This window comes from Lissotriton helveticus, chromosome 10 (genome assembly GCF_964261635.1).
Source record: "Lissotriton helveticus chromosome 10, aLisHel1.1, whole genome shotgun sequence".
Lineage (NCBI taxonomy): Eukaryota > Metazoa > Chordata > Amphibia > Caudata > Salamandridae > Lissotriton > Lissotriton helveticus.
The window spans coordinates 976203067-976220211 of NC_136071.1; the positions used below are offsets into that span (position 1 = coordinate 976203067).

At 45.8% G+C, this 17145-nt stretch overlaps 1 protein-coding gene across 1 annotated transcript in view; it reads right to left on the reverse strand.

The window, feature by feature from the left end:
- Window positions 1-17145, reverse strand: part of CLXN (calaxin) — a 216990-nt gene that overhangs the window by 79185 nt on the left and 120660 nt on the right. The window contains exon 4 of the mRNA XM_078663652.1: window positions 14947-15098. Within this exon, the coding sequence (XP_078519778.1) occupies window positions 14947-15098 (152 nt within the window). The remainder of the gene's footprint in view (window positions 1-14946; window positions 15099-17145) is intronic.

Sequence of the window (17145 nt, forward strand, 5' to 3'; positions counted from 1 at the left end):
CGGGCTGTGGAGCAGCGGAGGCGGGCCAGGGAGACAAGGGGATCCCCCAATGGACGCAGTCAGTGAGGGGGGGCAGACAATGGGCACCGCTTACCTTGCCTGCCCACAATCTCGGCCACGTGCTCGGAGCTGGGCACCGGCACGCACTCGGTGGTGTTGGAGCTCTTCAGCCGCAGCTCTGGCTCCTTGTACAGGGTGCACAACTTGTTCTCGCCCTTGGGGGGCAGCTGCTGCTGGTGGTTGTGGCTGAGGCCGGTGTTGTTGTTGCTGTCCTCCTGCTGCTCCTGCACCGCCACCACGCCGGCGCTGGCCGGGAGCTCTCCCAGCCCCAGCAGGCAGAGCTGGTCCAGCGCGAGCTGCAGCGCCCGCTCGTCCTCCAGCAGCGCCCCCCTCTGCTCCTTGCCGCCACCGCCCCGAAGCTTGAGCTCCCCAGCTCGGCTGCGAAGCCCCCGTTCCTCTCCATGATCCCCGGCACTACCAGGCTAGGCATGGCTGGAAAGCACAAAGACTTGGGAACAAAGAAAAGAGAGTGGGAAAAAAAAAAAAAAGCATTTACGGACGGACAGTCGGAGGGGGCGGTAACGGGCACGCGGGGGGGGGAGAACGGCGCATGGACAGCGGGGGGGGGCGGGAAAGGAACGCACTCACCTGGACTTCTTCCGGCGGCCGTGGTCGGCATAATGACGGACACAAACACCCAAAAAAAAAAAAAAGAAACTCCGCCCACCGCCCGATGACTACACAGAGGGAACGCCCAGGGAAAAAATCTCGGGAACGCCCCCGAATCTGGTCCGGCCTTGACGGACAGATCTCTGTTCCAATGGCTAGCCTCCATTTATGGAGCTAGCCAATGGAACAGAGGGCAACAGAGGGCGTATTCCAAGAGTCCCTTACTGAAGACTACAGATTTCTCTGGAGGCGGAGCTATCGCTCCGTGCTCCAGCGAAACCTAAAAAGGAGCCAGAAGTATGGGGTGATTTTTTTAGAGCCACTTTTTAAATATTGTTTCTTTATGAATAAAATCCCACTCTCTTGGAAGGGGAGCATTATAGTCCCCCTGTATAAAAAAAGGACCAAAAACCGTGCCGACTAGTTTTAGACAGATTGCCCTCCTGGATGCCTCAGGCAAATTATTTGCAAAAAGCATATTATGCCACTTACAACAATGGGTTTATGATCAGAATATCCTTCCACCGGAACAAGCTGGCTTTAGAAAGAACCATGGCACCTTAGATAATATAGCGGTTGTTCAGACAATTGTGGAGAAATATGTTTTCACCCGAGGTATGCCAATTTATACAGCCTTTATTGATTTCTCCACGGCGTTTGACAAGGTGGACCGCCAGACCCTGTGGAGAAAACTTGTCTCCCTCGGCATTCCAAATCATCTCCTGGGTCTGATTATGGAATTGCATACTGACACCTGGTGCCAGGTTCTAATGGGAGGTTTGCGGGGGTTAACATGCAAAATTAGAACTCATAATGGGCTTAAGCAGGGTTGTCTATTAGCACCACTTTTATTTTCACTGTATATCGCTGATCTCCCTGGCGCTTTGAACTTGGTGAGAGGGGATTCCCCCAGAATGTCAGTTGGGTCTTTATTGTACGCAGACGATGTTGCAATATTTGATTTAACACCTATTGGCCTGCAACGCCTTCTGGGCGTTTTAAATAAATATGCAGAGATTCACTTTTTAAAAATTAACATTGCAAAAAGCAAGATCTTGTTTTTTGTAAGAAGGGGCTCAGAATAAAGAGATGTTTAAGATGGATGCTTGGTTCTGAAAACATGGAATTGGTTGACTCGTATGTATACTTAGTGAAAGTTTTTTCCAACACAGGTCGAGACTTGGAGCATACTAAACACTGTGTTAGTAAAGCCGTCTCCCAGGCAAGTGCATTAAACAGATTCTATATAACTGCGGGAGACGCCATTTTAGCCATGTCTTTTCTGTTTTTAAGGTTAAAATCCCACCCTCGTTAATATATGCTGCCCAGGTGGTGGACATGAATTATTGGCTTTTGTTTGACAAGGCAGAAGGACGAATTATGCGCCAAATCTGTAATTTAAATTCTCTGGCTGCCCCACATGTTTTGCGCCTTGAATTTGGATTAGTCTAGTCCTTTATTTTAACCCAGGCAGCAGTTCTTAGGTGGGGTAACTCTCTCTTTTTGGGGGAAGAGGGTACTCTTAGGGCTGCTCTGAGAACAGAAATCTTTTGCTCTCTAAAAGCACAATCCACGTTTTTTTAGGTCCTTTTCATGTGCAATTGACAGTTTCGGTCTTAGTTTAACTCCCGCTTCTCCAATGCCTATATCTGGTTTGAAACAGTTCTTGAAGAAATTCAGATCCCCTTTCAGTTTAGCGAGAGACGCTGCTTCAAGTAAATCCAGGCTCAGTAAAGTGGCGGTCAGTGGGAGTGCATTGGGGAGCAAACCACATCCTTATTTAACTTGGAATATCCCCCATGGGATTAGAAGGCTGATACTCCTACTGAGACTTAATCTGCTGCCTTTAAGAGACGTCACTGGCATCTGGGATAAAACACCTATAGAGAAGAGAATTTGTGAATTGTGCCAGTTGCAAATCCAAGATCTAAATCATGTCTTATTTGTATGTTCAAAGCTGCAAAGTGCCAGGTGAGTGTTTTTAAAACCAGTATTTATCAGATTTAATATTCACTCTGCTCAGGATGCACGTTCTCTGGTTTTGCCCTCTCCGAACGAAATGGTTTGTGTTTAGATATACCAATTTTTTAGAACATTTTTGCCTATTTCTTAGAATTTTGTCTAACAGTAGTACTCTAGTTCCAATTTAATACGAATTGGTTGGCTATTTAATTGTTCCATGTATTCATAGCATCATTTGCACATTTCTTAGTATGTATATAAGAAATTTTATCGGTCGGTCATGTGATTGTTTTACGTATTATAGCATTATTTGCACATTTCTCACTATGTTTGATATAATGTTATAGTAATGTATAAGTAAGGAATTTTGTACTGTATGCAATGTTTGACTTTTTAAATTATTGGTGTGTTTTTGTGGACCTCCGTAGGAGTTCCAAAACAAATGATTAAATTGGAAATTGTTATAATTTCTTGGTTTTAATGCCAAGTTATTAAAATACACTTCACTTGATTTTGATAATGCTGAATAACAAGTAATCCTTGTCAAGAACAGTTCCTTTGTATAGGAACCTCGACACTCTCCCACCTACATATCCTCCTGCAACAAAATAATTAGAGGAGGAGATACCACCCCCAAAAAGAGTTGTGTATAGACCTGATCAGGTAATTTGAGGATGTGTCACAGGAAGGGTAAATTCGAAGGTTAAATCTGTGCTTCTCAGATTGGCAGTAAACCTTGAAATGCACAATGTGGTTTTTTTTTTCAATTTTTTTTTTATTGACATGAAGGCATGTGAATCACATACAAAATAACATGTGAACCGTAGTCCGACAATCAAGTACCTGTTCAAATAAAATGTGTTATATCCACATTACATTCGGTTCATATAGTGAATATTACTTAAACAGTAAGCTACATGGTTTTAACTATGCATCCATACGTCAATGTTTGCAGCACAATGTATATGTCTTCTATTTCCTGTGTTGCAGTATTCTAATTTTCATAACATTAACACTTAACACTAACATGAGTCATCACAATTTGATATTCTGCACTTTTGTCCATCAAGTTGACAGCTATACCATCAGTCCCTCATCCTCCCCGCCAGTAAATCAGGTACAGGATGGTAACTCGCTCGTTCTCGGAAGTCGAGCGATCCAACACCCATTGGTCTATTCATCCTCCCCTTCTGAGTCCAGGTCTTCTACTTCTGGCAGGGGTTCACAGAGCTCTCCCCTATACACATTCCATGCTGCCCACACCTTGTTCCATTTGCGGGGGCATGCTCTGAGTACATATACCGCCCTTTCCGTTACCATCAGCACGTCCATATTTTTAGCCCACCTGCTTGCTGTTGGAAGTTCCGGTGCCCCCCACTTCTGTGCAATATCCCGTTTCGCTACAGTAATGGCTAGTGTGGCCCATAGCAGCCCATATCTATCCAGATCATTGGGGTCCCAGATGTTTAACAAGCATTTGCGAGGTTCAGGTAGTACTGAGATCTTAAGCGATTGCGAGACAGTGCGCATAACCTGCTTCCAGAATTCCTGTATCTTGGGGCATTCCCACAATGTATGAAACAGTGTCCCCTCCTCCCCACAACCTCTAAGACAAATGGGGTGGGGTGCTCTATGTATTTTGTGAAGTAGCGTCCTAGTGTAATAAATGCGGTGTAAAATTTTCAGTTGCACTAACCTAAATTTAGCTGAGATGCCAACTTCTCTCGGGGAGGGCAGGGCCTCATTCCACTTTGACTCATCAACTCCGCCCAATTCTCCAACCCATTTCTCTTGCAGTTTCAATGTGGGATCTTCTAGGTTATTGACCAGTTTTTTATATGTGAGGGAAGTTGCGCTCTGTTGCATAAAGTCAGTCAGTAGTCTATCCTCTAGCGGCGAGGATTCCGGTATGTCAGTGCCCGCTGGGATAGCCTGCAGCAGTGCGTGCCGAATTTGTACATATCGAAATGTTTCGGTGGGGCTCAGGCCATACTGTTGCTGGAGCTGTGGAAAGGAAATCACCGTTCCTTTGTCCCACAGGTCCCCAACCGTGGAGATTCCTATGTAGTCCCATTGTGTAAATCCTTTACATGATCTGAGGTTCCCCAGAGACCTCGTGTCCCACAGCGGTGTCATTTTGGTGATCTTCTCCCTCCAGCCCAACCGTGCTAGTGCGACATGCCACAGGGCCGCCGTGTGCTGCGTCGGTCCCACCAGTCTCCTGACGTGCGGCTTGTCATATAGTACCGTAAGCATGCCTTCTGTCCCCAGCTGTGACCAGTCCGCCTTGTACGCCGGGTCGGTTCTCGGGGCGTGGATCCACTGGTTAACGTTCTTAAGCTGGGCTGCCCAGTAGTACAGTTGAACGTTAGGTAGAGCAATGCCTCCCTCATACCAACTTTTCACCAACTTGTCATAAGCTATAGGTGCCGGGCCATTATTCCACAGCAGGTTCGAGACTAGAGCCGCTACTTGTTTGAAGTATCGTGGCGCGACAAGATACGGGGTGTTTTCTAGCACGTAGAGGAACCGGGGGAGCGCCATCATTTTATATAAAGCTGCTCTCCCGAGGAGTGTCAGCGGCAGGGTTGCCCAGTGTTTTACGTCTGCACGTAGGCGCTCTAAAGGCGGTTTTAAGTTTGCGTCAAAGAAGTCTGTGGCATTATTTGTAATGTTGAAGCCCAGATATTTGAAGGAGTGCGACGTCAGTGCCAGGGGGCAGTCCGCCTGCAACCTCGGTTCCGGACCCTTCAGTATGTATATCACCGATTTGGACCAGTTCAGGGTATAACCTGATGACCTCCCGTGTGTGTTACAGAGATTCAGCAGGGCTGGGATTCCGTTGTCGGGGTCAACCATGTAAATGAGCATATCATCCGCGTATAAGGAGAGTCTGTCTTCCCATCCATCCTCCCACGCGATGCCCTTAAGCAATGGCGTTGTTCTAATCAGAATTGCCAGGGGCTCCAGCACTAGCGCAAAAAGCAATGGCGACAGTGGGCACCCCTGCCTAGTCCCCCCTCCCAGCGGGAATGTGTGTGAGATGTGGCCGTTCACTACCACTTGCGCCACTGGTTTTGTGTAGAGTAGTCGTATCCATGCGACATACTTCGGTCCAAACCCCATACGTGTTAGGACCGCAAAAAGGTACTCACATTCTACTAGATCGAAAGCCATTTTGGCATCAAGGGAGAGAATCACTGCCCTTTCGGAGAGAAGGTGTGCACGTGCCAGGACCCCATGGACCCGCCTGAGATTCAGTGCCGTACTCCTGTGAGGCATAAAGCCCGACTGGTCAGGGTGGATCAGTGTCTGCAGGTGTTGCGTCAGATGGCTAGCTAGTAACTTTGCCAGAACCTTGGCCTCCACGTTCAGGAGGGAAATTGGACGGTATGAGGCGCATTCGGTCGGGGGCTTACCCGGCTTTGGTATGGCCACAATTGAGGCTGTACGCTGGTCTAGTGGTAACTCCGCCTTATCCCGGCTCTCCATATACATGTCTAGGAGTGGTTTACTGAGGACGGATGCCATCGATTTATACCATTCCACGGGTAATCCGTTAGGGCCCAGCGCTCTACCTGACCGCAATTCCTGTATCGCCAACTGAATTTCATCTTCAGTCGGGTCAACCTCCAGCTCTCGCGTTGCTTCCTGTGTGAGCTTGGGGATATCAATGTGTTCGAGTGAGATGGACGCCGCCGAGGCGGTAATGTTGTGTTCTGGGGTATATATCGCTTGAAAATGTCGCGCCAGGGTGCGCACTATTTCTTCCGGATGTGTCTGCAGCTGCCCACCTGCGTGTGGAGCCTTTGTATTCCTCTATTGCTCCCTCCTCTCTTATCTAACCACGCCAGCATTTTTCCGGCTTTATCGCCTACATCATAAATTCTATGTGCTGTGTGTGCGATGTAGCCTTGAACTGTCGTTTTTAGGTGGGCCTGGTATTGCTGCTGTCGCAGCTGTAGTAAGTGTGCTGTGTCCTGTGTGGGGTTCGCCATGTGAGTGGTGTTCGCGTTGTGAAGTATCAGCTCGAGCTCTGTGAGTTCCCGTCGGGATTCTCGTTTGTGTCCTGTGACTGCCGCAATTGCTACACCCCTTAGGACCGTTTTGTACGCCTCCCACAGGACTGCGGGAGAGGAAACCGTACCAGTGTTTTCTGTGAAGTAGTGTGTGGTTGCTGACTTAAGTTTATTCCTAATCTGAGGGATTTTTAAATAGTTTGGGTATAGTGGGTAGAGCCTGCCACATTTTTTCTCCTTGGTGGTGAGTGAGAGAGATATGGGTGAATGGTCAGATATGCCCCTTGGCAGGATCTCTATTTTGTCTGCTGTCCCCAGTCCAACCCCTAGGAACAGAAAATAGTCTATACGTGACATGCTATTGTGCGCAGCGGAGTAAAACGTGTACTGTGTCGCTGCGGGGTGCAATTGCCGCCACACGTCTGCAATGCCCATTGCGTCTAGAAAGCCAGGGAGCGTTGCCGTTCCTCGGGGGTGGTCCCTGACGGGGTAGGTATCTAACGTGGGATCGATAATTGCATTGAGGTCCCCTCCTATGATTGTGTCCCCTTCTGGGAGGTCCAGGAGGAATTTACCTAGGGCAGGCAATGTAATAGAATGGAGCGCTGGGGGGACGTATACGGACACCACATTGAGGGGCCTCCCTTCCCATTGGCCGATTAATGCTGCGAATCGACCGTGGTCATCCGTCTTGCGGTGTTCTACCATAAAGGGTGACGACTTTTTCATGAGTATCCCCACCCCCCTGGAGCCTGTCGTGAATTCTGCATGCACTGCCATTACATATCCACGTCTATCAAGCGCTTTACAGGTTGTTCCAGAGAGGTGCGTTTCTTGGAGCATTACTAGGTCAGGGCTCTGGCGCTTAATGGCTTGCAAGACTAATCCCCTCTTTATTTTATCCCCCAGCCCCCGGACATTCCAAGTGAGCAGGTGCAGTGGGGGCACGTCTATCGTCCTAGGGGCGCCCTCAGTGGGTGCAGTGTGTAACCGCTGGGCCATTGGATCGCCCGGTTAGTATTCTGGATGGGATGTTACCGGAGTCAACGTGGGTGTGGCGATTCAGGACAGTGCAAAGGTATAGCTTTGTATCAGATGTATTCGTGTACCTTGTGGCATGTGTGATGACTATTAACATTAACTGTAAAACTCCCCTCCCTTCCCCCCTCCCTGCTCCCCTGCTCCACGGACATACCCCCGCCCGCATCCCCAACTTCGCAGAGTGGTTTACCCATTCCCAACTATCTTACTTGCTCGTGGGGTTGGTGAGGCCCCTACAGGCACCGGCTCTGCCCACCCTACTCCGCTTCACCAGGCCCAGGGTCCAATGCAACGCCTACAGTCCTTCCCGCCCTTATTCTATCTTCAGACTGGGGCCGGTTGTCCAGAGTCAATTGGATTCTAGTCCACGTCGGATTCTACTTCCGTTGTGTCGTCTCTTTGTTCCAGGTGGTCGGTCCGTCTTCCTGTGTGGTTGCCGCTGTTACGGTTCGATCGATCCCTGTGTGGACGGTGAGGTTGTCCCACCTGCCTCCAGCCGTCAAGCCAATCCTGAGCCACTTCCGGCTTGTCAAAAAACCATGTCTTACCCTCGGCTACAATCCGCAATTTGGCTGGGAACAACATTGAGTATGGCAAGTCCCTGTCTCGCAGCGCCTTCTTCACCTCGTTGAATGACTTCCGGCGTCTGGCCACTTCCGCCGTATAATCCGGAAAGAAAGCCAAGGTTGAGTTCTGGATTTTAATGGGTGGGGAGACTCTTGCTGCTTGAAGAATTGCATCCCTGTCTCTAAAATTGAACAGTCTAGCCAACACAGGTCGCGGCGCCGCTCCTGGTTTGGGTGTGCCGCCAGGCACCCTATGTGCCCTTTCTACTGAAAAGAAGTGTGATAGTCCTTTAGGTTGCAATTTATCTTTGATGAGATCTTCAACGTAGAGGTCCATCGCCCTTTTACCTTCTGTCTCCGGAAGGCCAAGGATGCGTATATTATTTCTCCGCGAACGCCCTTCTTGGTCGTTCAGCTTGTCCTGCAGCTGCCTGGTGACCTTCTCCATACGCTCCATAGCCACTTGCAGTTCCGAGGTGTCCGCCACGAGAGACTTCGTAACAACCTCCACCTGGGACACCCTTTCAGTCATTTTTTGGAAGTCTGCTCGCAGTAGAGTCACCTCAGAGGAAATGGAGCCCACTGTCGTTCGCACTTCAGAGAGGGTTTTCATAATGTCCTCCAGTGTCACCCTCTTGGTCCCCTCTGTTTCTTGGTTAGCGCCCGTTGAGGTGCGCCCAGTGACCTGCGATTGTCCATGTTGGCTATAGGCGAATTTATCCAGCCTGGCCTGTGTTGACCCACTCCTGGTTCCTTTGCCCGCCATGGCTCGAGGGGCTTGGTTATCGTTCCCAGTTTCAGGTAGGATGGTGGGCACTGTATGGCTAGCTGCTTGCCGTGCTCATCGGAGGCCAGGGAGGGGCAGCGTATCGTGGTCTCAGTCCCCCTGTGAGTTCAGTCGTTTATTGCACTACGGAAATCTGTATTACCCTGCAGCTGGTGAGGTCATCAGAACGTGGCCGCTGCGCACTTCGGAGGGCCACTTACGACAGAGCTGCTCGTGTGACTCAGCCCCGGGTACTGCGCGTTGCTTCAGGGCTTGCACCGGTTCGCAATTCGAGTGTCTGTGTGAGGTGCCTGCGACCCACAATGCCGCTCCTCTCATACGGTTATCGTGCAGTGTCGCAGCAGGGCCAGGAACGTGCTTCAGCGGTGATAACCTCGGTGCGCACCAAACCGTTGAGTGTGTTTCAGCCCCCCACAGGCCCAGCAGATCCTGAGGGTGCGCCGCGCTTGCCAGTGCCGGCTCCACAGTGTGGTCACTCACGTTGTTAGGCGGGCTCGCCCGGGTAGGGACTCACAGGGGCTTATCCCGTCATGGGTACTTCTTGCTTGTCTCCCTGGGATCGCTGTTGCTCCTGTGACCTTCTCGGCCCTTGCCGGCCCTTCCGATAAAACTCCTGTGCCTCCTATTGTGTCTGTGGGACCCCGGGGGCACCAATACGTGCCATCAGCCGCCGGCGCTCTGCGTGGTTCTTTTTTATTCTTTTTTTTTATTTTTTTTTATCGCCGCTGAAAGGGGGGGGGTCCGGTGGTTCCTGGCACCCAAGCGCTGCCCCTGTCCTGTATTCGCTCCCTCCGGGTCAGTTCATGTACACGTGGGGCGCCGCCGGCAGTCCGGTCTCCTGCGCGATAGCGCCCTCGCTGCAGCCCCTAGTCCTTATCTGTAGGCTTCGGTAGGCGGTCCGCCTATCCACGCTCCAGTAGTGCCCCAGAAACTCACTGTGTGCCGTGTGGTGCTCCCGTCGCGCCTATCCGGTCAGGGGGGCGGGAGGCGCCCCCGTGGGCAGGCCGACTAGCCCTCACTTCCGCCGGGATCCAGCAGCCACTGGAGGTCGGGGCTGCACTTCCGTTATAGGCCCAGTGGCAGCAGGGTGCGCCGATGCTGTTCCCGGCCCCCGATTTTCACCTGGACAGGGTCGGACGGCGTTGCACCGGCCCCGGACCCGGTAGCCGCTCCTTCAGGTGAGCAATGTAGCGGATCAGTGTGTCGGATTTTATAAAAGGCTGTGTCGCCTCAGGGAGCTCTCACATCACGCTGCCGCCATGCTTGGCCGCTAGCCACGCCCCCCATGCACAATGTGTTTTGATACAAAGCCTTGAATGCCTAGTTCACTGAGACTCAGAGGGGCATGCAGAGGTGGGACAAATGGTATGAAAGGAGTTAGCCTGATCCTCTCTGTTTTGGATTGTTGCACGACCTAATCATTAGAAGAAGATAAAACTGTCTCATTACGCAGTAATCTAATTACCCTATATGTGCTAAGGCAGAGGGAACAAGAGTTTGCAGCGAAATAGCTACAGCAATGAAATGATCTGTGGCGGTAAACAGACATAATATCGACTACAAAATATCGAATGGACATAATATCGAGTCCAAAATATAGGCTGGACAAAATATCGAATGGACAGAATATAGACATCAAAAATATCGTTTTGAAGGTAAGTAATGTAATATTGAATGTTAAAAATATAGAAAGTTAAAATATCGAAGTATATAATATAGGTTATTAAAATTATCGAATTTTTAATAATATCGAATTTTTTATAGTGTTTGTTATGTGTGTATTTATGTTATAATTAATTTTAATTAATTAATTTTGGGTTTTTTAATTTTTGCCTAATTTAATTCTGTAGCGGGTTGTGGGTTTATAGGGGAATAGGGTGGGAAGTAATTTAATTATAATTAATTAAATATGTAAATTTATATATTGGTATTCTTTAATTAATTGTTAATTAATTTATATTTGGTAATTAATTACATTTTAATTGGCAATTAATGTTAATTAATTGATTAATTGCTAATTATGTTAATTTTACTAATTTATTTTCTGTAGCGGGTTGTGGGTTTATAGGGGAATTGGGTGGGAAGTAATTTATTTATAATTAATTAAATACGTAAAAATATTTATTGGTATTTTTTTAGAATTGATTGGTAATTAATTTTTTATGGGTAAATAATTAAATTTTAATTGCCAATTAGTTTTATTTAATGGATTAATTGCTAATGATGTTAATTTTACTAATTTATTTTCTGTAGCGGGTTGTGAGTTTATAGGGGAATAGGGTGGGAAGTAATTTATTCATAGTTAATTAAATAATTCAAGTTAAATTGTATTTAATTTGAATTAATTGTTAATTAATTTTTAATTGTTAATTAATTAATTGTTAATTTGTAATTAATTTGAATAGGTAACTAATAGTAACAATTAATTGTAATTTGTAATTTTAATTGACTAATTATTATATTATATTAAATTGGTAATTACTTTTAATTAATTTTTGATAGATATTAATTTATATTTTTTTACATAATATAAGAAGTATTTACTTTCCCTACTGTTGCACTCTCTGGAGTGGGAATAGTAATTTTTACCCCTACGCTATCCAACGCTTCCCTACTGTTGCACTCACTGGAGTGGGAATAGTAATTTTTACCCCCACGCTATCCAACGCTTTCCCTACTGTTGCACTCACTGGAGTGGGAATAATAATTTTTACCCCTACGCTATCCAACGCTTTCCCTACTGTTGCACCCACTGGAGTGGGAATAGTAATTTTTACCCCTACGCTATCCAACGCTTCCCCTACTGTTGCACTCACTGGAGTGGGAATAGTAATTTTTACCCCTACGCTATCCAACGTTTTCCCTACTGTTGCACTCTTTGTAGTGGGAATAGTAATTTTTACCTCTACGCTATCCAACGCTTTGCCTACTGTTGCACTCACTGGAGTGGGAATAGTAATTTTAACCCCTACGCTATCCAACGCTTTCCCTACTGTTGCACCCACTGGAGTGGGAATAGTAATTTTTACCTCTACGCTATCCAACGCTTTCCCTACTGTTGCACTCTTTGGAGTGGGAATAGTAATTTTTACCCCTACGCTATCCAACGCTTTCCCTACTGTTGCACCCACTGGAGTGGGAATAGTAATTTTTACCCCTACGCTATCCAACGCTTTCCCTACTGTTGCACTCACTGGAGTGGGAATAGTCATTTTTACCTCTACGCTATCCAACCCTTGCCCTACTGTTGCACTCTTTAGAGTGGGAATAGTAATTTTTACCCCTACGCTATCCAACGCTTTCCCTACTGTTGCACTCTTTGGAGTTGGAATAGTAATTTTTACCCCTACGCTATCCAACGCTTTCCCTACTGTTGCACCCACTGGAGTGGGAATAGTAATTTTTACCCCTACGCTATCCAACGCTTTCCCTACTGTTGCACTCTTTGGAGTGGGACTAGTAATTTTTACCCCTACGCTATCCAACGCTTTCCCTACTGTTGCACTCTTTGGAGTTGGAATAGTAATGTTTACCCCTACGCTATCCAACGCTTTCCCTACTGTTGCACCCACTGGAGTGGGAATAGTAATTTTTACCCCTACGCTATCCAACGCTTTCCCTACTGTTGCACCCACTGGAGTGGGAATAGTAATTTTTACCCCTACGCTATCCAACGCTTTTCCTACTGTTGCACTCACTGGAGTGGGAATAGTAATTTCTACCCCTACTCTATCCAACGTTTTCCCTACTGTTGCACTCTTTGTAGTGGGAATAGTAATTTTTACCTCTACGCTATCCAACACTTTCCCTACTGTTGCACTCACTGGAGTGGGAATAGTAATTGTAACCCCTACGCTATCCAACGCTTTCCCTACTGTTGCACCCACTGGAGTGGGAATAGTAATTTTTACCCCTACGCTATCCAACGCTTTCCCTACTGTTGCACTCTCTGTGGTGGGAATAGTAATTTTTACACTTCCGCTATCCTACGGTAATAATATTGGATATTATTTAATTATATTATGTTACTATATATATATGTTTTAACAAATATGATTGTAATTTTTTTTTATAACTTTCATTAATTATTTAATTATTATAAGGTAATTTAAGTATTTTAAGTATATTTTAGTAATTAATTTTTAATATTAATTAAATTTAACATTGTTTTTAATAAAGTCGATATTTTTATAAACGATATTTTTGTAAACAATATTTTTTACTCGATATTTTTGTACTTACCTGTTTGTAGATACGAAGTCGATATTCTGTCTGTCGATATTTTGTAGCCGACATTTTTGATAGTCGATAATATGTCCCTCGATATTATGTCAGTGATCCATCTGTGGCATCTGCGAGGTCTCTTGCTATGTACAGCAGTGGAGAAGTTGCTTTAATAGGCCATGTTACAATGCATGCGTTTACTACCCATGCCATTACAAAGTGGTCATTACAATGACCGCGTTGTTACGCCGACTTACTGTAATGGGGTGTTGAATTTTAGAATAGTATAATTTACTATTCCAACTCCAGTCTGTGCCACAGTAGGGAAGGTGTTGGATTTAAAATCCAACATCTTCTGCCCCCTGCAGCAATTTGTTATGGTAAGCGATGTAACAATGCCATCGTTGTAATGACCGTGTTGTAATTGTATGCGATGTATTGCGTGCATTGTAAACGATGTTTTCCAGTTGCTTCTTCCCCTAAGCAAGGATAAACAATGATTCTCAACCCCCTTTAGATGGGGGAGTTCTGCTTCTCACCGATTCACCTCTTCCCATGTTTTCATATTGTTTTTACCCATACTTGAGAAAGTGCAAATAAATTCTGCTTGTGGTTCTCATTTTTGCGATTCATTGTCTTTATCCTGGTCTTAAAATAATTCCCAGACTGCAGGGCCCAGCCCAGAAAGGGAACCTCAAAATTGTGAAGCATGCAATGTGTCCCCCCGTTCACTCTCTCAAATGTTTTATCGGCGTACCATTAAAAGGGTCAGAGCATCCAATGTAGCTTTATAGATGGGTTTTAATTCGAAAAGAAAACAATTTTAGAAACATAAAATTCTCTCTCAAACCTGGTCTTGGTTTCCATGTTCATGAATTCAACGAAAATCCTATGATGGGGAAACACTGTTACTGTTGAACAGTCATTTCAGAAAAATGTATTTGTAGAAAAGATGCCTAACTTTGAAACTTTTCCGATCATACACTATTGGGAATGGTGCACGATGGAACCATTTGCAAAAGAAAACATTTAAACTGATGCAAGCTGCATTCTAGAGAGAGACAATTTAGAATTTCGAAAATCTCTCTCATATTGTTAACTGCTTCATGTTTGCAATTTTGCGTTCAGGTGAGATAGGAAAAGTAGTTGTGTTAGACCTAGACTTATGTGGCAAGACGTATATCAGAAGCTAGTAGGCAAAAGAGGAAGGTCATTAGTTTCAATAGCTTGATCACAGAGTGAAACTTCGGAACCTAAATAGTGACTTAAGAGGAATACTATGAAAGTCTCAATGGAGAGTGTGGGCAGCGTTCTATAATACTCTCAATAGAAGGTGTCATATAATGTAGCACATAATGCTGGTCTTCTAACCCACTACCACGATGTATCCATCAACCATAACTACATATTATTGGGGGACGGTCGAGGGAACCATGAAAGGGGTTAGAAGAGGGTGGTAGAGTTCCATTTGAAATAAAAAAAATCCAATTGCAATAAACATGGTAATGGGTTTGAGATAATGGATGTCTAGCAGAGCAAATGATTTATTTTAATGGCAGCATAAAAGGAGACCATTTTAATGAAAGTATTAAAGGAGATCATTTTAAAGACTGGCCTGGTTTCTGTGGGGAAGAAATACTGACTCACTCCATCATCTAGTGTCAAAAATATTACTTACCATCTTCTTCAGTGTGATTTCAACGAGGTCTTTTACTCCTTCATCGGGATCTTCGTCTGTTGGTTGTTTGACGAGACTGTTTTTCAGCATGTGAAACATTTCTTCCCGGGAAATGTACCCATCACCGTTCAAATCAAATACATTAAAACAGTCTAGGAAAACAAATAGAAGTGCTGAGTTATAGTATGGAACAGACCAAGGCTTAAATCTACAAAACGGTGTGTGAAAATTAACCAACATGATTGGCCATTTGAGGCCATGCTATCAAACCACCCACTGCCTAACCACCTGATTCAAATGACATTCCCACCATGTCCACCTTCCTCATCACAGTCCTTACAGAAAGAGTTTAACCACCTCCTGGGATAGGCTGTCAAAACCAAAAATGTCCATCGAAAGAGGCAGCATGTTTTTCATTAACTCCTCCCCTTTCTTTTGGCTTTCATTATGCCTTCCTTCTTTTTCTGAGGAGGTCCGGGAACTGTCTCTGGTGTGGGCAAAGATGTTATTGCTGAGGGGCTGCATTTTAGAAGGGTGATGGTGGGCAACAGCATGGTTGCACCAGGGAACAGACTCTGCAGCAGGTCGTGATCTATGGTCACTCCACTGGTAAGCGGGGTTGTTGGCGGTGTGGCAAGGGTCACAAGTTCAGGCATTAGCGTTTTGTCAGACAGACTCATTTCATCAAGATGGCAAGACGTGATTTGAATGCTATGTTTGGTCGACTCCTAATCCTGGCTGAATTGTCACTGGAGGGCAACAGTGTTTTTAGGCAGCTGCTGGAATCAATCAAATGTCATTTGTAAAGCACAATACTGTCACCCCAAGGGGTATCTGTGCGCTGGAATGGTGAATCCATCTGCCCTTGTTGGTAATTTGGCTTTATCTGTGACATTTCACTTGAAACAACGTATCCAAAACTATAAGGCGGGCCCCTTTTGATGTGTTTTTTTCTTGCGCCTGCTTGATGCAAGCTGCATTCTGGTGCATTATTTGAGCATGTGCTCTCCTGATCTAGACTCAGCTGGAAAAAGAGTGGAGCTGATATGGTGGAGTACAGAGCAAGAAAATGTCATATAACTTATTCTGCTTCGGATCCCATCTGGGCTCTCACTAGGTCGGAGGACTATCTGCCTTCTTTTGGACCATACAGTCAGCGGTGTGCACATTAGTTTCATTATGTATTGTTATGCACTATATATTGTAGAGTGTGGCCTCGCCCTCGTTGTGCCAGGATGTGTTTGTCAGGGTTTTTAAGTGGAATGAAAAAAAGAGGGGGGGTCTCGTAAAGGGGCGTGGCCAATGTAATTAAGGGCGTGGCTTAATACACATACGCTGAAACTCTGTGTTTAGCATAGTGTGCCGCCCGACTTGTATTTTTCTGTTTCTGTCATTACATCCAGATATGATACAAGTAACATACATCATACCTACAACAAGTCAGGATTTTTGGCTTTGTCAATGGTTGTTATCTGCATAAGATAAATAAGCAGCAACTATGGCTTGTACATAATATTGAAAAAGTTTCCACTTGAAGCCCTGGTGACACCACGGCAATGTTGCTGCTCCTGAGTTTCAAAAAGAGAAAGGAAATCCAGAGGGAAAATGACTCTCTTTAAAGGATTTCCCTTCCCCTAGAATGCTCACTTGGCATGGCATCATGCCGTAACTTCTCCTCTAGTGAGAAGTAAGCAGTGTGAGCAGCGCACATCGATGTGCCTGCTGTCACTGCAGTCTGCAAAAAACAGACCACCTGTGCCAGGGCACAAAACAGAGCCCCTTTGGAGAACAGTTTCGAGGACCTCTTTAAAAAACAGCCTGTGCTCAGCACCGGAGAGACCCGGCCCACTTAAAGCCCTAGTGTTTGTTCCTATTAATACATCTTACCTGGGCCGGATTATGTCTGGTACATTTTATGGGCTTTTTCGAGGTTTCTGTTGCTTGCAAGCAGGTTAGCTTGGAATGTTGAATATCGCTGCTGACATACACATTGCTCTAGAATCTAGAGTCTAGATGTAAAAGGTACAAGGTAAAAGGTACAGATGCATATAATCCTGCTCAGATTTTATCCTCCCTGGTCAGTTATTCATGTATAAATCTTTGTATTGGATTTTCAGTAACTTACATATATCTATTGGCACATGAGCGCTTTAAAACATTCCAGGCCAAGTCGGTCAAGGGCTGTGCAGTCGCAAAAGG